This window comes from Dermacentor albipictus, chromosome 1 (assembly GCF_038994185.2).
Source record: "Dermacentor albipictus isolate Rhodes 1998 colony chromosome 1, USDA_Dalb.pri_finalv2, whole genome shotgun sequence".
Lineage (NCBI taxonomy): Eukaryota > Metazoa > Arthropoda > Arachnida > Ixodida > Ixodidae > Dermacentor > Dermacentor albipictus.
Genome location: NC_091821.1, coordinates 156,760,190 through 156,784,405, shown reverse-complemented (window position 1 = coordinate 156,784,405; position 24,216 = coordinate 156,760,190). Strand labels below are relative to the sequence as shown.

General features: G+C 50.3%; 2 protein-coding genes across 3 annotated transcripts in view; both read left to right on the top strand.

Moving 5' to 3' along the window:
* Positions 1-24,216, top strand: part of LOC135916549 (luciferin 4-monooxygenase-like) — a 148,690-nt gene that overhangs the window by 6,713 nt on the left and 117,761 nt on the right. The window lies entirely within an intron of this gene.
* The window catches only part of LOC135916567 (complement inhibitor CirpT1-like), a 29,307-nt gene continuing 19,983 nt past the window's right edge, over positions 14,893-24,216 (top strand). Inside the window, exon 1 of the mRNA XM_065449993.1 lies at positions 14,893-15,051. Within this exon, the coding sequence (XP_065306065.1) occupies positions 14,949-15,051 (103 nt within the window). The 5' untranslated portion in view covers positions 14,893-14,948. The remainder of the gene's footprint in view (positions 15,052-24,216) is intronic.

Below are 24,216 nucleotides of genomic sequence, written 5' to 3'. Positions count from 1 at the left end.
GTTCGACTTAGGGAGCATGAACTTCAAGGGGCTGCTTCACTTCATCTCCCGGAGCATTGCAAGTAGTGCGGTTGCCGCCCCTATTTTAAAATGTCGTTTTTTTACCTTCCTCTTGTCTGTGTCTTGCATTGATCTGTTACGCCTTACGATGAATCCTAACCAACTGGCCCAACTTATCATCTTGATGAACTAAGTTTGTAGAAGTTGTAATTCCCGACACTAGGTGACAGAATGTATTAATGTAGGTTAACCCTGCGACAGTGGCTAATATTGGCGCAATCTAATTGACGTGGTAATCCCAGGTCATCTGTTCTATAAAAATACGCCAAGAATCTGAAAAATACAGATGCTCTCTATCCGCGTGTTGTTTAACATGTCCTATCACGGTATCGAAAGCGCATGCGTGACCCGCGCGGGAGGGGGGAGGGAAGGGGGGTGTTGGAGGGTCACCCAGAGACGCCACAAACGTGCAAAGCGTTTGGCTGCAAAAACAACGAAGAGCCAAGTGGACGCACCCTCGCGCTCCGCGAGACGCGTTTCGGCAACCGTGGAGTGTGGACGCCTGGTTTCTCTGCTCCTTCGACTACGGCGTGTCCCCGGCGCGCTCACTCGCCTGCGATACTACAAGTCGCCGCGTTTTTCGCAAGCTGACACCCATCTTGTATGCCATGAGTTTATTTTTTGCCGCTCCCAGCGCCTCTACAGCTCTGAAGCAGTTCCAACGCGGCTACCCCTGCCGGGGCCATGGCTGCCTTGGCGTGTTTTCTACACTATGAACCAAGAGAGCCAAGCGACCAGCTCTTCCGAGACCCATGTTCTAAACGGGCGTTCTAAAGGCCTTCGGCCAATTCACCGCTCTGTTTCACCGCTCTGTTCCGTGCACCCCGTACTGCAGATCCTGTGACGGGACCCACCCTAGAACGGATCCAGACTGCCCACGGCGTGCTAGGCTGACACTGAACAAGGTTTGGGTGCGGAAAGCTCTCGAGAAAGAGCAGCGTGAACTCCAACCCTCCAGCGACCCGACCACAACCACCGATACGGCGGAGACCCGAACGTCACGCGCCCCAACGAAGGAGACCGGACAAGTCAGGTCGGAGACCCATTTGAGATCCCGTCGCAAGTTCTGGACCCGCTCCAAGTCTCGGTCCCGATCCCGCGAGGCAACGGTGCTCCTACCGGAAGAGCGCCCTCCTTCCCCATCTTCTCAACAACCCTTCAAGAAGGCCCTGCAGACCAACGCCCCAGCCAAGGTGACCCTGGCCCCTTCAGGGGTGCAGTGGACCCCGGAGAAGAAAACAGCAACGGAGGCGCCTCGGGAAGTCGGTCGGGCGGAGGGTACCCCACAGCTCGCTCCGCCCCGTAAATCTCTCCCTACCCCTTCCCCTGTTATTCGTTATCAAATCCCGATCCACTAATAGAAATAGCCCGCCTACGTCGTGACATGGAGGCGCGCTGTGAGCGCCTGCAAAAACAAATGGACGCGCTGGTGGCAGACATGAGCACTAGTATGCAGGCGGCTCTGGACAGGATAGAACGACAAATGGAGGCCCTTCAAATAGGGATTACGGAGCAAGTGAAATCATGTATAGAGTGCACTTTCGCACGCATGCAAGTTCCTGAGCTTAGCGGTAACAACGATAGCGCGCTTTTCGACCAAGGCTCTCGGCCGCAACCTTCAAATGTGGGCACCCGGCGCCCGCATCCCTATATGCACGACCGCCTGCTTCGTCTCGCGATGATGATGGCGCCGCGTAACGCGGAGCAACTAGTGGTGTGGCAGTGGAATTGTAGGGGATTCCGCCGAAAACGAGGTTCCCTACAGCAGTATATCGCCAAATCCACGAACCCTCCCGATGTCAACCTCTTACAGGAAGTCAATTGCACACCTTCTTTATCCGGCTACAGCATGCTCTCGGGTGTCTCTCCTCTTGTTACATGTCGCATACATACCTCTAACATTGACATTCCTCACCAAATACTTGAAATAATTACGCAAGGTAAACGCAGCGAGAGTCTGTTTATACTCGATCAATGCATACAGTTCCCCCCGTTCGCGAACGCACTGTTTTCAGCACCTACCAACAAAATTTGGTAGGTTTGGACGGGTTTGTGTGGTGGCCGGCGACTTTGACGCTCCGCATACTGCATGGGGCTACGTTAAATCGCAGGCTAAAGGGATCCGCTTATGGAATGCCCTCTGTAACATGAGATAAACACTGCTTACCGACCCAGAGCACCCCACTCGGATGGGCAACAGCGTATCTCGTGACACCTGCCCTGACCTTACCTTCGTGCGCAATACTGGCCCAGTCGTTGCGCAAGGGCGTTTAGAGGAGCACCTTGGTAGTGACCACTACATTGTGGCGACCACCTTGTCATTACGGGGTGCGCGCAGGCCCGAGCGAAGTGTGCGTATAACGGATTGGGCGAAATTCAGGGAATGCCGTCAGGACCTAACTGAGGGCCAGTGGTACGAACGCTGGCTTGACTCTCTCACACAAGGTCTAGAGGCCACCACGTGCACACTGCGTACCACAACCGAAACACCAGACATACAGCCGCATTTACTTCATCTTTGGAATGCCCACAGAGGATTGACACGACGATGGAAATAACACCTCAACCGCAAACTTAGGAAACGTATAGATCAAATTACACGGGAATCCAGGAGTGTGCAGAGACCCTTATGAGGAATAACTGGCGAGGATTTTGCGATCGCTTCTCGGGCACATTGAGCACAGCAAAAACGTGGTCGATTCTTCGCTCACTGACGGACCCCACCACAACAAAGGGAAAAAAAAAACATTTCAACAGCTGCACATCCTAATGCACGAGTACAGGGACGATGTCTCGACACTCCTCGGGGAGCTAGAGAAGCATTTCATACCCACAGGCCCGCCGCCGCAGTACCCTGATTATCCTTATGTAGGCGAGGCGAACGAATTGCTCTATGCAGACATCACATCTGACGAGGTGTGGGTGGTCCTATACAAGACCTGCGCCGCAACACGGCACCGGGGGCCGACCACATCCGATTCGCCACCCTTCGTAACCTCAGTGACGCGGATATTAACCACCTCGCCCATATCTTCAACGATTGGTGGCGCAAGGGCACGCTTCCCTAAGCATGGCTACACGCCCACATCACACTGATCCCCAAACCGGGCAAGCCTGTTAAGGTTGAAAACTTACGACCCATCTCCCTAACATCATGCATTAGCAAACTCATGGAGCGTGTACTCTTGCGGCGTGTGCAGCCCTTCCTCGAAGAAAAATAATTCTTTTCTCATTCTCAATTCGGATATGGAGCTCATCTGTCTGCCAAAGATGTGCTTTTACAATTGCGGGAGGAACTCGTAGGACCTTCGTCGTGCGCCCAAACGCAAGCACTCATCGCCTTAGACCCAAAAGGGGCATTCGATAATGTTGAACATGACCTCATCTTTCGCAATGTTTCACATTCGCACTGTGGAAGTCGTATGCACAACTATATCCGCGCATTTCTTCGAGATCGCACAGCCACCGTAGGAATGGGACCGCATCGATCCGGTACGATTCGCCTTGTAGGACGTGGGACACTCCATGGCTCAGTTCTTTCCCCTACTCTATTCAATATCGCGCTCGCAGGGCTCCCCCGGCTACTCGACCAGATCCCTGATGTCGCCCACGCTATTTATGCCGATGACATTACTATCTGGTCGACACGGGGTTCCGACGGAGCCATCCAGGACCGACTGCAGCAAGCAGTCGACACAGTCTCCGAGTACGCGAGAAAATGCGGCTTAAGATGTGCTCCGGAAAAGTCGGAGCTCATGATCATTCGCCCCCGGAGCCGTTCCTCTACTCCCCCTATCACTGTGCACGTGGATGGCATACCCATAGCACAGGTTAATCGTGCTCGCATCCTCGGCCTACACGTCCAAGCGGATAGCAAGTCTAACTATACTGACACGTGCACTTGCCTATCTTTATCGGGCGACCACGTTTCGCCGCCTAACAAATGTTATCGCACAGCGCGGGACGCGCCGATACCGAAATCCACACTGATGCCAGTAGCGTAGGCCTCGGTGCCGTCTTCACCGCTGGGAACCTCGGATTCTCCCGAACGCTGTCGAGGTTACAGGAAAGATATTACTGGCCGCGTCTGACCGCCGACGTCGCCCGTTACGTCAAGACATGCCGGGACTGTCAGCGACGCAAGACACCACTGACAAGGCCAGCGGGATTACTACAGCCGATCGAGCCTCCTTGCCGACCGTTTCAGTAGATCGGGATGAACTTGTTGGGGCCCTTTCCGACGTCAACAACCAGAAATAAATAAGTGGATCGCCGTAGTGACGGACTCTCGCCCGCTTCGCTGAAACTAAAGCTCTACCGAAAGGCAGCGCAGCCGAAGTGGCGAAATTTTTCGTCGAGAACATCCGGCTGCGACATGGTGCCCCAGAAGTCCTCATGACCGACAGAGGAACATCCGTTACAGCAGAGCTCACCCAAGCCATTCTGCAATACAGCCATACAAGCTACAGGAGGTCAACTGCCTACCACCCGCAGACGAATGGTCTCACGGAGCGCCTGAACAAGACCCTCGCCGACATGCTAGCAATGTACATGTACATCGACGTCGAGCACAAGACGTGGGACGCGGTCCTGCCGTACGTAACCTTTGCTTACAACACGGCAGTGCAAGAAACAACACAGATCACGCGATTTAAGCTAGTTTACGGCAGGAACCCGACGACGACGCTAGACGCCATGCTGCCGCACGTCGGGCTTCTTCGGCCAGCGCGCCGAAGAAGCCCGACAGCTCGCCCGCCTACGGATCAAGAACCAGCAGCGTACCGACAGCCGACACTACAACCTCCGACGACGCTTCGTCGAGTACCAGCCCAGTGACAGTGTTTGGGTTTGGACCCCGATTCGCCGACAAGGACTCTGAGAAACTACTGCGACGCTATTTCGGACCCTACAAGGTCATTCGACGTAATGGCGCACTGGACTATGAGGTCGTGCCAGAAGGCATTTCGCATTCGCAGCGGCGCCGCGCACGACCTGAAGTTGTCCACGTGGTGCGTCTTAAACCCTTTTACGCACGCTGACGAACTTCCTTGTTTTGTTGTTTCTTTGCTACGGGTGTTTTTTCTTTATTACTTTCGTTTGTTTGCAGCATCGAGTCAATGCTTTTTTAAAGAGGGGGCTATTGACACGTGCACTTGCCTATCTTTATCGGGTGACCACGTTTCGCCGCCAAACAAATGTTATCGCACAGCCTGGGACGCGCCTGCATGTATCGGAATTTTCTGGAATGTTATCGATGCTTCTATCCGCTGTCTGTTGTCGCCGAACCTTGTGTTATCTGATTTCATCGCGTGACGCGAATGGTGTAGAACTTTGTGGAAGACACGCGGGGCCCAGCGATTAGTCTGGAACGTTCGACAACTGCTGTATAAAAGCCAACACGCGTGACCCGCTGATCAGATTTTTCGCCGATCGCCGAGTGTGTTCGCCGCTAGCGTTGTTCTTTTGAGTGTAGCCTGCTTTTGAGGGCACAAGTTCGCCCAATAAAACGCTAGTTTCTATAATCACAGGTTTGCGGCCTTCTTCACCGTCACTACTACGCGACGATACTGTTGCCCTTCTATCCAGACAGATTGAACAAATTCTGACCATGATCCGGAGGGTCTCCAACAGGCGCTCGGGCCTTCGAGAAGAGGATCGGCTGCGCTTGGTGGAGGCAGGCATGATCAGCCGGCTTACATACCCGACATTTCAGCGGTTGGCCCAAGCGCAACAACTTCGCATAGACGCAATGATTCGCAAAGCGACGAAGCTTGCCCATGGCCTCCCGAACTATACTTCCACACGCCGTGTCCTTAACTTAGGGGCAACGTGAGGCGAGCTGCTAGAGGCACATTGGGTCAGCCATCGCCAGCGCCTCCTACACACCCCTTACTGTTCGCCATCTTCTCACACGGCTAGGATACTCTGTCCCACCCCTTGAGCCTGAAACCCATCCAACGATCTTGTCGTCAGCGATACGCCAAGCACTAAGTATTCATAATATACGTAATATGCACCCCGAGCATGACAAAGGAAGGTGCAAAGCCCGTGTACGATACCTTGGCCGTATGCTTGTAAACATCTCGGAAACACATACTTTATACACGGACACATCACGCACTCAAGAGGGCTATACCTCGGTAGTTTTGGATGGCACCGAATGCCTGAGAGACTCTGCTGCAATGCGCGGAACAAATGCCGCTTATGGAGAAATTCTCGATGTTGTTCTTGCAATTCAATTCGTCATCCGTGTTCCTGTGGAAGTGTATATATTGACGGACTCGCAACAGGCATGCCGGGCGTTCCTGTCAGGACATGGCATCGCGAGAGCGGCACACCAAATTCTCAAACAGATCCCGCAAAATGCACAAACCACACCTCCCCGCATCCACTTACTCTGGACGCCTGGTCATACCTCGCTGCCTGGTAACGAACGCGCACATGCGGTTGCCCGAGAAATTTCCTTCCGGGCGGCTCGGCATGGTGAGGCGACTAGTTGAGTGGGGAGAACCTTTGCTACGTTACAAAGACATCCTCCGCCATTATACACGCATTCGTCGCACTCACGCCGCCCCACCGTCGTCCTTCTCGCGAGAGGAAGCAGTGGCATTACGCCAGTTGCAAACCGCAACTTTCCCAAATCTTGTCTCTCTCAATAAATTCTACCTACACTGTTATGTAGATCGTTGCCCTGGCTGTGGCAGCTCGCCCACAACCTTCCACGTCACGATTCAGTGCACTGCGAACCTCTTTCCCCCCTTGCCAACTCTCCTTTACCCCCTACGCAACAAATAGCTGTGGGACGATGCCCTTCGTGACGGACCTCTAGAAGTCCTCCGAGCTGTGATACAACGGGCTCGAAGCATCGCCGGAATCATCTTAGGGACCCTGGACTGAGGGTTTCGCCCACACTGCTCTCTCCGTCCAAATATTAATAAAGATGGTTTACTCTCTCTCGCGCGCGCTCCGCTCAGTCGGCTCTGCAGCGGAGCCAGGGCAGCGTGAGAGCTATGCGCGCAAACTCTATAGCGTCCCTGCTGCGCAACTGGGTGGTCTAAACGGAACTGTACTCCGTCTCCTACGTCAGCTACAACTCTGTGCAAGCTACGCAATGGGTTCCGTAGCCAGAATTTCTATCCGCGCACGCGAACGCGAGGTGGCGTCGCCGCTTTGGACGTGTCTTATCGGCTCCGTGAGTTGTGAAAGACGTGTGGCTCACACGTCTTGTGAAAGACGTGTGAAGATTTACGTGACCTTCTGAGACTATTTTTGATGAGGTCTGTGTACTATAATGCCTTTTATGGTGACTTTCGTGGTTCCTCGCCTACGAGAGCTTGGTGTCTCTCCGACGCCATAGGCTTTGACATGCCTCGTGCGCGCGTCTTGGGCCAGGTTGAGGTAGGAGAAGGGGAAGATGTCTCCACGGAGGAGATGCTCAACTGGTGGCAAACGCATGTATACGACGCCGCATATCAAGACTCACTCTGTAAGGACGCCATCGCTGCCATGACCATGGCTGCAGTATGGAAACAGGTGATCTCCGGGAATAACAAAGTGAAGCCTCTGAAGTTACCAGAAGGCTCATGAAAGGCTATTTTTCGCATTCTCGGAGGTTTCAACGCCTCCCGCTTCAGCCACTTCGAATTCACCAAGCTTCTCTCTACGGCAGCCGGCTTTCTAGCCACTGTGGAGCTGCGCCAAGACGTCGTTACCATTAACCACACCACCAAGACAGTTGCCCTCAGCACGGAAAGCTACGATTGCCTGACGAAATATCTCGCCATCAAGTCGCTCACGGCTGACGGCCAAGAGCACGAAGTCACCTCCTACAGCGTTCCAAACGCCGAGACGTGTAAAGGCATTATCTACATCGACAGAGTATGCATGGGAGAAGTTATCTACGAAAAAGACATTAAAATTAAATTATGATATTGTACGTGCCAAAACCACTTTCTGAATGCCGTAGTGGAGGAGTCCGGAAATTTCGACCACCTGTGGTTCTTTAACGTGCACCTAAATTTAAGTACACGGGTGTTTTAGCGTTTCGCCCCCATCGAAATACGGCTGCCGTGGCCGGGATTCGATCCCGCGACCTCGTGCTCAGCAGCCCAACACCATAGCCACTGAGCAACCACGGTGGGTCACGTAAAATACATTCTGCCTATGTTTCGTGAGTGCTACCCACAAATACATTCTTTAGAAGCCAGACGCCAGAGAGTGAGTTGGACATCGACCGGACGTGTGCCCTACGCACACTCAGGATACTTGCCATAAATGCGGAACTGTGAATTCTCCGACTGACCATGTGTTCATTCCAAAGTGTGTACTGTGTAGTGGAAGTCATGAGACTGGATACATTCAGTGTGCACTATGATACAAGCCCAAAGTCTCACTCCCCAAGGCTGACAGCACACCTCCAACCAAGACCAAATCTCCTCCTTCACCCAAGAAGCAGGGAACTCTTCCTAAGAAAAAGAAAGATGAAGATTGGCCTCTTCTATCGGCTGCTCCTTCTAACAGATCAAGCTCTCCCCAGGTAAGCTGGGCATCGGTAGCTTCCCACAGCTTACTTAAACCTAAGCATCCTGATGCCCCCATCTATGACCTCCTACAGCAGTTTCAGGAAGAAAATTGTGTTCTGCGTAAACAAATTCTCGATCTCCAAACCCCTTCTCTAGGTACAATATCTACCACTCGATCTCAACCCTATACTGATGAACAACCTACTATAACTTCTCCCCCTGTCAGTGAGAATGGCGATCATACTTTAACATAAACACTTCTCCTCCTCCCATTACCATAACCGCCACAGAGCGCAAATCTATTGATGATCGAAGAGATACTTGGGAGGAACACGATAAGCTAAGTTCTAAACTGGCCGCACACATTCGAAACTCAAACAATCGCTTTGAGGCCCTTGAAAAACGCATCGATGCCGTAGAAGCCAAGCTTGAGTCTCCTACTACTAACGTTCATAACCTCAGTACCCATATAAACATTAAATTTAGCCAGGATGACGCGAGACTTACCCAAATTGATGAGCGATTCGATCAAATTATCGAAATACTCGATCGACTGCATGGCCGCGTCCCCTAAGCGGTCCAGAATAGTTGTGTGGCAGTGGAACTGTAGGGGCACTTCGAAAAAAGGCCAGTCTGCAACAATACATAGCCAATCTCACACAACCGCGCGCAGTCATTGCTTCACAAGAAACACGTGGTTACGTTAAATTCCTTGGATACAACGCATTCCAATGCAGAATATGCGAACGTCCCAATACCGCGGTCATAGCACAAAAGCACTTGACTGTCAGTTTCTCCCATTTCGAAGGTATCGACATTGATCGCGACTTCGTAGAAATACTTCCTAAAAAGACCAGGTCGGCTCCTCTGTACATCCTTAACGTTTACAGCAGTCAGAGCTCTAAACGCCACCGTTTTACTACCGTTTTTGCTCTTGCTTAACAGGAAGCTCGGAGAAACACGCTCCTCATTGTTGGCGATTTTAACTCTCCAAATCAGCTATGGGGTCATACTACATCCACACCTAAAGGAAGAGTTTTATGGATCCACATTCAGGATCATCAGCTCATCTTCCACAATGATTTCGACACACCTACGCGCTTAGGAAATAGTGTCTCCAAAGATACATCACCAGATCTCACCCTCACCTCTCGGGTTAACTAATGGGAAAACCTTCAGATCAATTTTGGTAGCGATCACTACGTCATTCAAATTTCTGTTACTTTCTCTCACACTCTACCTCCCAAACTTACGGATCGGGACAAATTTCAGAAAAGTCGCGCTAATAATGCCCCCAATTCCATACTTGATCTACAGCAATGGATAAGTCAATTCCAAACGGACGTTGACAATCATACTAAAACTATGCCACATGATGCTCCCTTTCAAACAGCTGATGCCAAACTACTACACATGTGGCAAGTGAAGGAATCGCTATTAAAGCGGTGGAAAAGACGCCGCCATAACCGCAGGCTTCACATCCGTGCAGCTAGACTTGATGATGACATCTAAGCATATGCGACCCAACTAGTTAATCAACACGGGGCCAAGTATGTGAGAGCATGCATGGTAATCTCAGTAGTAAAAGGACTTGGCAACTGCTGAGACATTTGCTTGATCCCTCGTCGTCGCGCGCGCAGCACAGTCACTACATCACTCAATTATTGCACAAATACAAGGATAATATTCCCCATCTTTTTCAGGAGCTTGCACGATTACACCTCCCTCTTACCCCAACTCACGAGAATTCAGACTATACAGGCGAGGTTAATGAACTTGTCGACGCCCCAATAACGGAGACAGAAGTTCGACATGTTCTAGCTTCCCTTAAAACTACGTCTGCTCCGGGTATAGATAATGTAAATAATAAATTACTCCGAAATCTGGACTACAAATCTATCTCTACCCTCACAGAATACTATAATCACTGCTTCGATAACAGCGCTCTTCTGAACGCAAGGAAAACCGCTAATCTTTATTCCCAAACCCAATAAACCCCTCTGACGCAGCTAATATTAGACCTATTTCCCTCACGTCATGCTTGGGCAAAACGCTCGAACATGTCATGCTTAATCGTTTAAGTAAATACACGGAAGACAATCAGTTATTCCCGCCAGAGATGTCGCCAGTTGCTCTCTTGTCAGGATGCCATGCTAAAGCTCAAGCATGACCTTCTTGCTCCTACAGGTAGTAAAGATACCCAAACAATCTTAGGACTCGACCTTCGCAGTGCATTCAACAACATATATCATGGATCTATCTCAGGTGAATTGAATGTTATTAACTGTCGTAGAAAAAGTCATGACTACATCCACGAATTTCTTACCAATCGCACAGCTGTCATTAGTCTCGATGATTAAACTTTTCCCCCAATTACCCTAGGTAGCTTTGGCACTCCTAGGGATCTGTGCTCTCGCCGCTTCTATTTAACCTAGCTATGAGGTCTGTTGCCTACAAACTATTTACTAAGGTAATCGCAAATAGAATCAGGAGCACCTTAGACTTCTGTCAAGCAAAGGACCAGGCAGGATTCCGTAAAGGCTACTCAACAATAGATCATATTCACACTATCAATCAGGTGATAGAGAAATGTGCGGAATATAACCAACCCTTATATATAGCTTTCATTGGTTACGAGAAAGCGTTCGATTCTGTCGAAACCTCAGCAGTCATGGAGGCATTACGGAATCAGGGTGTAGACGAGCCGTATGTAAAAATACTGAAAAATATCTATAGCGGCTCCACAGCCGCCGTAGTCCTCCATAAAGCAAGCAACAAAATCCCAATAAAGAAAGGCGTCAGGCAGGGAGATACGATATCTCCAATGCTATTCACAGCGTGCTTACAGGAGGTATTCAGAGACCTGGATTGGGAAGAATTGGGGATAAAAGTTAATGGAGAATACCTTAGTAACTTGCGATTCGCGGATGATATTGCTACGGGGTAGTATTCCCAATGACGAAGAGCCGAGAAGGAAGAAGACGAAGACGACGTTTGGAAGCTAGCGCGGGCTGTCGCCTCTTGGTCAACTGCGGCGTATTGCCTTGTAAATATACTTGTAAATAGCTTTTCGTCGGTGTCTTCCTACGTAACATATTTGGTGGAGGTGGACGTTCCCTGTACCTCGTCACGGAGCTTCGCAGTGGACGGTACGTCGAGCCTACCTTCATGGCTCCCGGCGACGCCAACCCGACTCTACCCGCTCCGACACCTGCTGCCACTTCGACGACCTACATCACCCTCTCCGCTCCCCGTGATCCTGGCGTATTCTCGGCAAAAGATGGGGAAGACGTCGAGGACTGGATCAGCCTTTACGAACACGTCAGCCGCATTAACCGGTGGGACCCAACTATCATGCTCGCCAACGTCGTCTTTTACCTCGGTGGCACACCTCGAGTTTGGTATCGGACGCACGAAGATGAGCTGACCAGTTGGGATTCGCTTAAGCAAAAGCTTCGAGACTTGTTCGGCAACCCCTACGGTCACCAACTTGCCGCGCAGAAGGCGCTTTCCGGTCGTGTGCAGACATCAACGGAGCCCTACGTCACGTACATTCAGGACGTCTTGGCGCTATGCCGCAAAGTTGACGCACACATGACTGAGTCCGACAAGGTCTCCCACATCCTCAAAGGCATTGCCGATGACGCCTTCAACTTGCTCGTATTTAACAACGTCGCGACGGTGGATGCAGTTATAAAAGAGTGCCGCCGCCTGGAATTCGCTAAAAGCCGACGTATCGACCAACAGTTTGCCCGTCTGCCCAACACCCCAGCGACATCTTCCTGTGCCGACGCTCCTCGTCCCAACAGCACTGGCGATGTTACCAGGATTGTCCGGCGTGAGATCGAGGCCGCCTATCCGGCTGCGTTCGACTCCAGCCCCTCCAATGCGCCTGCAGTCACTGTTTCCCTGATCCAGGCAGTTGTCCGCCAGGAGTTCGCCAACATGGGTATTCACACCATCTGCTCGGCCCATCGCCCTGATCCCCCCCCGGCATCTTCGATTCCACCCCTTCCCGCACCTTCTTACCCACCACGTTTCCGCAACCCCTCTGAATGGCGCACTGCAGACGACAAGCCAATTTGTTTTCACTGCCATCGAATTGGGCAAATTTCTCGGCACTGCCGCAGTCGCTGGAGTTCCCTGAACCAGTCTGCATATACTGCCTACTCTCGCCCCCCAGGTGGCCTTTCTCGTCCCTATGCTGCCCGCTCAGATAATGCCGCCACCGATTCTCCTGCGCCGAACCGCCCCTATTCTCGTTCGCCTTCGCCCCAACGACGACAATCTCGCTCTCCCCAGCCCCGTCGTTCCTATTCGCCGACTCCCTTCGGACGCCGATCCCAGCCGGAAAACTAGACGATGCAGCGCCTCGAGGTGACGCTGCATTGCTCCCTACGCCGCCAAATCCTCTCCTGACGCTGCCCACTCATCTGAACCTTCTTGACGTGCAAGTCGACGGTGTTCCTGTATCAGCTCTCATAGACACTGGGGCGCATTTGTCGGTAATGAGCGCGGATCTTCGTAACCGGCTGAGGAAAATAATCACGCCCGCCACGACGCCTGTTGTCCGTGTCGCCGATGGCGGAACAGCCCCCGAACAGCCCCACTGCAGGACAAAGGCCTCTGCCATACTTCTCCAACAATCCCGGTTATGTACTAATTGTGGCCATGTCGTCTCTGCAAACTTAATGTCATCCGCCCACCTAACTTTCTGCCGCCCCCTGCTACGCTTCCCTTCCCTTGGAATCCAGTCCGTAACCCTTAATGACCATCGGATATTTTCCCTCCTCATTACATGTCCTGCCTATGCCCATTTCTTTTTCTTGATTTCAACTAAGATGTCATTAATTCGTGTTTGTTCCCTCACCCAATCTGCTCTTTTCTTTTCTTTTACCGTTACACCCATCATTCTTCTTTCCATAGCTCGTTGCGTTGTCCTCAATTTAAGTAGAACCCTTTTCGTAAGCCTCCAGGTTTCTGCCCTGTACATAAGTACTGGTAAGACACAGCTGTTATACACTTTTCTCTTGATGGATAGTGGCAACCTGCTGTTCATGATCTGAGAATGCCTGCCAAACGCACCCCAGCCCATTCTTATTTTTCTGATTATTTCAGTCTCATGATCCGGATCCGCGGTCACTACCTGTCCTAAGTAGATGTATTCCCTTACCACTTCCAGTGCTTCGCTGCCTATTGTAAATTGCTGCTCTCTTCCGAGACTGTTAAACATTACTTTAGTTTTCTGCAGATTAATTTTTAGACCCACTCTTCTGCTTTGCCTCTCCAGGTCAGTGAGCATGCATTGCAATTGGTCCCCTGAGTTATTAGGCAAGGCAATATCATCAGCGAATCGCAAGTTACTAAGGTATTCTCCATTAACTTTTATTCCCAATTCTTCCCAATCCAGGTCTCTGAATACCTCCTGTAAACACGCTGTGAATAGCATTGGAGAGATCGTATCTCCCTGCCTGACGCCTTTCTTTATTGGGATTTTGTTGCTTTCTTAACAAAGGACTACGGTGGCTGTGGAGCCGCTATGGATATCTTTCAGTATTTTTACATACTGCTCGTCTACAACCCGATTCCGTAATGCCTCCTTGACTTACATAATGTTTTAACTTACATAATAAATGTCAACTATGAGGGATTCACCTAATAGCTCATTATTAGAGGTTCTTGGCTCGCATATAGCAGTATAACCGGCCCTTATCTATCAACTGAGAGCCTCCCTCACCACCAACTCATCAGCAATGCTCTCTCTTGCCTTCACCTTCGCCGACTTTCCTATAGTTATCACCCTCTCAACTTTGCCTCGTACAGCGACGTGAATAAAGGTGAGGGCGCTCTATAAAGATGCCGAGCTCTCGTGAGGGCGCCCTTGCTTGCTGCTCGGGGCGCTTCGAGTAATGACGACTCGTGCTGTGAACCTAGTTTCGCGTTTACTCGTCACTGGCCGGAGCTTTCAGCCATTGAGCTTGATTTGACTAATCTATTTCCGACGTGATAGGGTTCCTCACGGGTGCTGTCTTTCTTTGCCTCTTCTTCGTCTCTGTTATTTGCAGAGTGCATATATACGAACAAAACACCCACAATGTATTACTCTTATTTCGACGCAGTCCTGAAGCCATGCTCGAGATGCTCCTGAAGTAAGCACCAACAAGGTTTGGGTACGGGCTAGTTGGTATTCCATTGTTTCAAACATCACTTACAGCGCATACAAGGACAAGGAACCGAAAGAACGACGAAGACAAGCGCTGCGCTTGTCTTCGTCGTTCTTTCGGTCCTTGTATGCGCTGTAAGTGATGCTTGAAGTAAGCACCAGATCGCGCAGGGCGGCGCAGAGGGAAGACGACGAAGCGGAAGATGTCAGCGCGGCTCGCCGTGTTTTCCTCCCTCTTGGTGACGATGGGCGGAGGCGCGCAGTCCGCCGCGGCCAGCCGTGAGTCCGAGTGGAGCTTCGTCAAAGGTGCCCCTGCATTCACCCCGCTCTGCCGGGTTTTCACCGCCCTCCGGCACGGAGACCCAATGCCGCTTTTACGGCTCGAGCGCGCGCTCTCATATTGTTTGGCCATGTGTAATTGCCGCGTAGGCTCGTGAAATAGCGCAGGTTGTCTCCGATTCGTAGTTTTCATTGAAGACAAGGTGTGTTGGGCGAAGCATGATGTTAAAAAAAATGCAAGGATGGTTTTCTCGCTCTGTTCAGTTTTTAGGCGGGAGGCTGGGCCTTTCGGTATATACGGCTGCACACAATCTCATTGCTCGCTACACGGAGTGGTGCGCTTGCAAGGTCTTAAAGTAAACAATTCGAGCTGCATACGGGCAACTTCTTCATACACAGCTAACTTCTTGCGGCTTTTCTCCGTGAAGTCAGGCGTATGCTTATTTAAACAGCGTCCGTGGCTCGGCACCGTGCAGTTACACTTTGGTACGGATTGTCCGTTCTTGAGGTAGGAAAAAAAAAAAAGTCGATCACCTGTTTCTCTTAATGGCGACAATTTTCTTGAAGCCTGTGCCAGACAGCCAGATCATGTCTCATCAGCTGGATTACTTGAAGCGGCTGACATTGCTTGCACGAAAAAACTACAATGCGTAAATTAGTGATTAACCAATTCCTTGTAATAACATTATAATAACCTGATTTTAGACACGTGTTGTAGTTGCAGTTTTGTAGCTTGCCAGGGTTCATGCTTGTCCATTTAGTACGAATCCTGAGACTAGCAAGTTGTTCTACATGCCCAAATTGTGCCACGAACGTTAGAGTTCCGCGTTGTTTTGTCGTGCATTTCGTAAGAAAAGCATCTTTAGGTAAATGTAATACGTGGAACGCCAATGGCTTTTTAGCATATATTTTATGGGGGGTATCTCGTAAGTCTTAGTATCGGCATACGCAGTAAGTGGTCATTACTTGAGCTCTGGCTGGCTTTAATTTTGCAGTCGCAACATGTACGCTTAAGCAATTAGCATGAATATATACAAGCGAATTTCTTAATTTTCTCAGGTTAACGTACTGAGCGCGGTGATTCGTCATGCAAGTATTGGGGCTCCGTGTGTAAGCCGCTTGAAGAGGTGACATTGCGTTATATGGCGCAGGCGATTGAAAATCTCTTGGAATAAAATAAAGCGGTATATTAGTTTTCGTTAGCCAATACTCCCTTATGTTGTGGTTATATCAGTGTTTCGCCAGAATCCGCTGGCTACCAGCAACAGCCTTTCGTTAAAGTGGCTGCTACCATTTTGCGCTGTCTTTCTTTTTTTAATCAGTATTTTTCGAAACTATCGCGCAACAGGCTATTGCCAACAGTGTGGGCTTTGATTTGCGGTGCACAACCTATGCTTTTGAAATAGTGCTACGCAAGTATTACATCTTTTACGTCGAAAATAAATAAGCACTCGTGCGTGTAGACCGTGCGAGCTCACAAAATACTGTGCTTGCTCTAGCACTGATTATTTAGACGACCTGACAAAACACAAAGCGAGACTGTGATAGAATCACGACATGCAACCGTCTGCACGATGTCGGCTGACGATGGGTACAAATCACGAAAAGTGTTTCTGCCAGGCGTTGTATCTCCGTGGTTCGAATTAACTTAGGGGTATGCGCGAAAATTGCTCATGTTTTCGCTTCTATGTAATCGTCTTCAACAGAAGCAGCACTGACTTCATCTGTTCATGATCCAATACAGTTTTATCTTTAGGCAGCACTTGTTTTGAGGTGTGGTTTAGTTTTACGTATTAAATTGTTCGACTATTTCAGTTCACCATTGCATCTAGGGGTCACAACAGAAGCCCTGTGCATCACAGTTCTCAGATTGTAAAGAGAACACGTGAGACATAGTCGTTAATATGGGCTCACACTTGTGCTCGTCTCCGGAGGAATAAAAATTATGTGAAGCGATCTGAATTTAACACGATGCACCGCCGTTGATCGGAGCGGCAAATGAAACTATTGAATCGGTATGTATGTGTCTCGACTTTGCCGCACGCTGTTTTGTGTAGATTATGTTTTGCTGGTATGCGGCCTGATTTGGTAAACTAAAGCGAAAACTGGCGAAATGAAGACATCGGTTGCACTGCTTCAACTTGGCGAGAAGTGCCCTCGGAAACAGGAGTTCCAGGGCCTTGGATGTGCGCGGTCGTTGCGACTACATACGAAGGGTGCTGATAAGTATTCAGCCTTACCCAGATAAAAGTTTGTCAAGAATTCTGTAACTGCTACACTAGTCTACATATTCCTGCAAGAACTTAATGCCCTCGCGACATCGGCCATGCACCTTCTTAAGTTCCTGCAAATAAAATTATTCCGTCTGCTGAAGTAACCACTAATTTGCAGTGTTAGTTTCCCCGAGGACGCTCCCGAATCGTTTTCACTTGCGTGTTTTTTTTTCTTCTCTAGATTGGACAAAAGTTGATAGTCAAAAGCAGCCAGGTCGGGTGAATAGAGTGGATAGAGCATCACTTGAAAATCTAAGAAGGTCAGTTTGACCATTGTTTCACCTGCAGTGTGCGACAGGGCATTGTCACGATGCAAGAGGATGACATATTTGGAGATTTTTCCTCGACATTTTCCCGTGATGTATTGCCACATCTTTGTGAATAAAGCGCAGTAATATTCTGCATTAATGGCTAAACACAGTTAGAGGTAGTTCACTAGCATAACTCCCTTCTTATCCCCAAAATACTCATAGCCACTTGCTTCAGCCACGGCCTTTGCACGCGGAACTTCTTTGGCCTGAGGGAACCACTGTGTCTCTATTCCTTAGACTGTTCCTTTGCCTTTGGATCATAACAATGGGTCTATGTCTTATCACCAGTTACGAGTGTGTCCAGGAGATCTGACTCATTTTTGCGAAATGTTCCAAAAGAGCCACCAGTGTTTCTACACGTTTTCTTTTATGTTCAGTTGTCAAAATTTTTATTGTGATATCAATTATATGGATACTCCAGGCGCATTTCTGCCGTCGGCGTCGCCATCTCCGTGAGGTTCCGTATAGAAGAGTCCAAGGGCGATAAAATCGTCGCCGTGTGCTGTCTGTGCGAGGGAAAGCGTGCGAGGGTGGGCCGGCGATCGCTGCTCACTCTCGCGCACGCAAGCGAGGGAAGCAGGGAGCGCGCCGTCTTCCGTCGCCCGCAAGGCTCTGGGGGGAGGGGAGGGATGGGGACGCGCGTTCCACTCCGGGTGGCCCGGGCCGCTGTATCTTGAAAGCAATCTGCGACGGGAAGAGAGTGCGCGCTGCTCTGTTTCGCGGCTTAGTTCCCGTTGTTGCGAGACGCTGCACGAAGGCCAATTCGCTCGCTGCGGCAGCCGCGCTTCCTCACTACAGCGCTTTGACAGCGAGTTTCCGCGGTCATCGATGAGATATGTGTTTATGTTTGCTTGTGCGCGCGGGACACCATGCTTGTTAATTTAGTTAGTACGCCTACGTTTACAAGTTTATACGACCGATAAAACTACTATTCTTACGTCGTATAGCTAGCTGCCCACTCATTTTCTCTCGCAAGCGACGCTTCGCCTTTCGGGCGAGACTGCTACTTTTTTGGATCCACTTTTTCGCAGGCTTTCTCAATTCCAAGTCGGCGTGGATAATGGCTTCAACTATCTCACGTGAATTCCCATATATGCAGCAATAATTTTGGTTGATATTCGGCCGTCCACCATGACCATATCATGAATGACTTTCACATTTGCAGGCACTAAGATAGAAACAGACCTTGCAGGGTTTCTCACTTTCAACGCCGAAATGGCCAATTTTAAAATTAACAACCCGACGCTTAAAGGAGTACTGACACAAAAATTCGAAGTCGAGTTAACGTGTGAGATAACTTATGCGTGCACACACACGTCGTCTGCAAAATATCAACGGCGAATACAGCTTAGAACATATTTAATATCAATTTTAACGTGTACGTGCGCGCAGCCAACTGCAAAACGCAGCACCTCGCGACATCAACGTCAAGAAAGGAATGTAAACAACCGAGAAAACGCTAAGTCACGAGTTTGCGCTGCCGTCGGGGTGGGCCCTGCGAGCAAGTTTCTCACCGCTCCGATCGTCATGATGTCTTTTCTTTTTCTCCCTGGTCGGGACGCTGACCTCTTTCGACGCTGACGGCGGCGCACAAATCGGCCAAAATTTCTTCTGACACGAAATAACTCATAAAGTGACCTCGACAGTGTGTATGTTATAAAACGTTCCGCGATATAGTAAATCGTTGCCGTGATTTTTACTCGCAAGCGGTCAGCGCAGCAGCCGCTGCAATCGTCTCTGCAAAGCGGCTCACCTGGCTAACGTGTTTTCTCATCGCTACCAACGGCGTCGGGAAGACTAATTGTATTGTCACTTATGAGCGACATAAATGTGCAGATGTTGATTGTGTTGACGAATATAGATGCTTTATTACCAGCTGCGGACTGGTCGCGAGTGCCGTCGGCCTCGGATCCGAGGGTTAGCGAGCATACCGTTTCCCAGCGATAGCAAGCTCGCTTGGCTTGCTCGGCGTCGATAAGCGGCAGAAATGGTCCGAGTGCGTAAGTGCCGCTGGATGCTTAGAGCAGCCAGATTTGCTTGTTTCATTTCAAGCGTGCCTATTATAAACAAAACCGGCCGAGCTTATAAGCAGTCTGATGATCTTCCACCAAGACTACGTTCCCCCAAGCTTGATGCTGTGTCGACTTTTACCTCGCCTTGTGTCCTGCTCCGGAATAGGATCATTCCCATAGCGCCCTCGACGAATGGCTCGTACTACTTGTACCGGTGCATATGCATATTGATAGCTGCGGCTAGCCGCACTTTCCGAGTCGCTGCTTTGTAGTGAATCCAATCAAATGTGGCCATGGCCACGTCTAATTCGGTGGTGACTACCGCAAGCAGGAAATAGTCGCCGCTTGACGACGAAAACAAGAACGACGATAATGGCGAGGACATCGCAAAGCACGTGCAGGCGTAGCAGACGAATTAGCAAGACGAAGCTCTCCCGCCGAGAAAGCGCGCCGCGTCGCGTACAGAATTAACACCGGCTCGCGTCGGGCTCCGTAGTTTTGTGAGTTTTTCGATGGTGTTTTCAATAGAAAACGCCCCGATACGCTTTCACCAGCTTCCTAACGTTATAAGGACCGCATCGACATCAGCCTCGTGGAATCTGACCACCGAAGACCCCAGGAAGATTCTTGAAAGTTTCGTCACCACGGGTGAGCAGCTAACCCTTGCCGGCGGCGGCAGCCGCTCGCCTCGCCGACGGGGATTCCCTCGACGGCACTTGGCCTAACCATGGTGAACGAAGAGATTACGGTCCTTGATCCCCTCCATACAACTTACGGAGAACCCGAAGAAGAACGCATGGACCAGACTACCGAACCGGCGAGTCAAGAAACTCTGTACCGGAGCACCGCGAGAGAAGATATTAACTGGCAACCAGTACGAACACAAAAGCAACGCAAGCAAGAAGCCTTGGACGCGACAGGGTAGTTTAAAGCCCCACTACCCTGCAACCACCACTAAGACATCATCAACAGCGCGGAGAGTCGCTAGACCTCCGCCGCTTCCGAAAAATGACAACAAAATGATCATTCGTCCAAACCAAGGTCTGCCATTAAGAAACGTGCTCACTCATACACTCGCACGAGCGATCATCGACGCGTGCCAGAACGAGTTCGCGGATGACAAATTTATTCTCAGAATCAACCCGGGATCCAACATAGCCATCCTATCGACCCAGTACGATGAGGTCGCCGAAAAAGCACGACACATCCACACCTTAACACTTAGCGGCAGAAGTCACGCAGTGCGCGCATACACCGCCCAAGGAGAAGGCACCCTCAGGGGAGTGGTACATGGAATATCGTTGCACACAACCACCGAAACCTTCATGGCCCAGCTCAGAGTGAGAACACAAGGCGTGGAAATCCTTACAGGCAGGATGATCGGTACCACTCAAAGTGCAGCGCTGACCTTTATTGGGCCCCATCTACCACGATTTGTGTACTACTAGGGAGGTGAACTCGGTTGCTACCCATTTAGACCGACGCTCCAAGTTTGCAAGATATGCAGGGAAAAGAGCCACCATACCGACGTGTACACAAAGCCGGACAGACCCATCTGTAGACTGTGCGCACTGCTTAATCCAACCGATGGACACAAATGCGAGATAAACTGCACCTCGTGCGGGGAGGCTCACCCAGCCGGTGACCACTCGTGCAAGCAGCGACTCAAACCGGTTCGACCTCAACCCACACCATCGTCAGCCCCGATGAAGTCGAAAGCCCCACAATGGTTCGCCTCGAAAGACGAAGAAGAGACCTACAGGGCGGACACTCGCGGCCGGCCGGTCAATACCGAGCAACGCTCCCGCTCCCGCTCGCGGTCACCGAGCCGCGAGCATCGGGTACCACCGACACCCAAAAGCAACCTGTCGCCTCCGGCCAGGAAGCAAAAGCCATCACACGCGGTAAACTGAGTGGAAGTAGTCTCTCCCAAGTCACGAAACACATCCCCACCTATCACGCAAAATCCGGAATACCGGAGAGTCATTGAGGAAAATAGACAGCAAAAACAGCGTCTAAACAACTACGAGGACAAAATTGAAACTTTATTGCAACGAGTGGCCATGCTTGAATCGGCATAGACTGCGACCCGTGAACGATCGCCACAATCTCAATTACCGCAGCTAAGCACTCTCACCAGGCATCCACCACTACAAGCACAACTGCCCCCCTCCCCCCAAACAACACCGCCGAAGTATCCTCAGGCCCACTTGCCGTCAGAGAGCAACCTGGTAACCCAGGACCAATTGCAACAAGCACTGCAACAATCACAACAAATAATACAACAAATACAGCAACAATTTCAACAGTTTTTTGCGGAATTCCAAGAATTAAAGAAATACGTTGAGTCTCTAACCAAGGAACCCAAGCGTAAACGGAAAAATAGTAAAATACGCTGTCAGGCAAAGCACGGTAGCATGCTAACTTCTGACAAAGACAACACAATACCGTCTAAGTCCCATCATGGCCCGTAAAACTCAAATAGCGAAAGCATCACGATTTGGTCCTCGAACTGTACATTAAAGGCAAGCACGCATCCCTCTCGCTATACGTACAAGCGGCGCCAGTCCCCTCGGACATTATCTGCCTGCAAGAGGCGGGAGAACAACCGAAGCCAATTATGGGGTATAAAGTACAGTACGACCCCAGCTGCCGTAGGGTGGCCACACTCATCCGCAAAGATTTGGCAACAACCCTGACAGTACTCCCCGGTGAGGAAATCCCACATCTCATTATCACAATATGGCCTGTCAAGAAGGGGAGACCAAAACAAGTCGTATGCAACATATACAGCCCCCCCGAAACAAAAAGGCTGACTTCGCGTCACTGTTCCGGCACCTACAGGGAAAGCTGGAACACCGCGATCGCCTAATTATAACCGGGGATTTCAATGCAAAGCACAACACGTGGGGCTACTCAAAAGCAGACACCAAGGACACCAAGCTCCTAGAAGCCATACAGCGGCACGAATACACACTAATTACTGTACCAAGTACGCCTACTCGCATAGGAAACAGCGCCAGCAGGGACACGACCCCTGATCTCACCATCACCAACGATACCGTGGGAACAAGCTGGAGGGTCCTAGACGACTCACTGGGTAGTGATCACTACATTATCGAAATCACCAGCGCCTCGGTCAAACTACGCCGACCCCTAGGGAAGGCCAAAATTACAATTTCGCTTAAGTTTAGGGAGAGGCAACAGTCCGACTTAGGTACAGATCCGCCCTTCCCGGAACATCAAGGCCGCTTAACCACGATCAAGGAGTGGGCCCAACACATCAAAGAACTATATGACGCTAACACTAAAGTGTACCAAACCGATACCGACACGCCGGTAATCGACAACTATCTAATACATTTATGGGAAGCATGCAGAGGCTTCACAAAAAGATGGCGCAAACAAAAGTTAAATCGCAAACTTAGACTGGATTTCAAACGTCACTAAGCAGGCCAGCAATTATGGCCTGAAGGTCCACAGGGACGATTGGCGCACGTTCTGTGATTCGTTTAAAGGCACGCTAAGCACCAAAAAGACGTGGAACATACTCCGCAGCATCATCGATCCTTCAGGTACCCAAAACAGAAACAAACACAACCCTACAAAAACTCATTGGCGAGTGTCCGGGAACCCAGGGTGAACTCATACAAGAACTCCAGCAAACATACATGGGAATCCGCACCGGGCATCCAAAACCATACCCTCAATATACGGGACCTCCGAACGAGCGACTTGATGCACCCATCACGTATGCGGAGGTATACGCGGCAGCACAGAGCTTCGAGAAAAACACGACACCAGGCCCCGACGGGATCACCAACGCCATCTCGAGAAACCTAAGCGATGAAACCCCCCGAGCCTTTACACAGCACCCGAACGAAGACATATGGACACCGGGCGGAATATTACCCGAGGAATGGACTACCGCTCACATAGTCCTTATACCCAAACCGGGAAAACCGCACAGGCTTGATCAGTTACGACCGATATCGCTCACGTCTTGTCTGGGCAAACTTTTTGAACGAATTGTATTCACTCGAATAGAACAACACATGGAGGAACATGAACTACACCCCAATTCCATGTACGGATTCCGGAGAGGCATGACAGCACAGGATGTCTTCCTCCTCATCAACGAAGAATTCCTCAACCCACAACCGGGCAGCAACAACAACATACTCCTAGCCCTCGACGTGGAAAAAGCCTTTGATAATATTGCACACGAAAACATCCTAATGGCCTCGCCGCCATAGGATGCGGAGAGTGAGTTTATCAGTATACTGTGGCTTTTCTCAGTCACCGCAAAGCCCACATCGGCATAGCAGGCATACAATCAGACATATATGATCTACCGCAGAGGGGTACTCCGCAAGGATCAATAATATCTCCTTTCCTCTTCAACATCGGACTTAGAAAACTTGCTTTACAACTGGAAAACATACGAAAACTCGGATGTGCCTTTTATGCCGACGATATCACCCTATGGCCAACCAAGGGTTCACATGGCGACAGAGAAAACACATTACTCACAGCTATCGGACACATCGAGTCACACCTAACCACAGCAGGAATGAGGTGTGCCCCACACAAGTC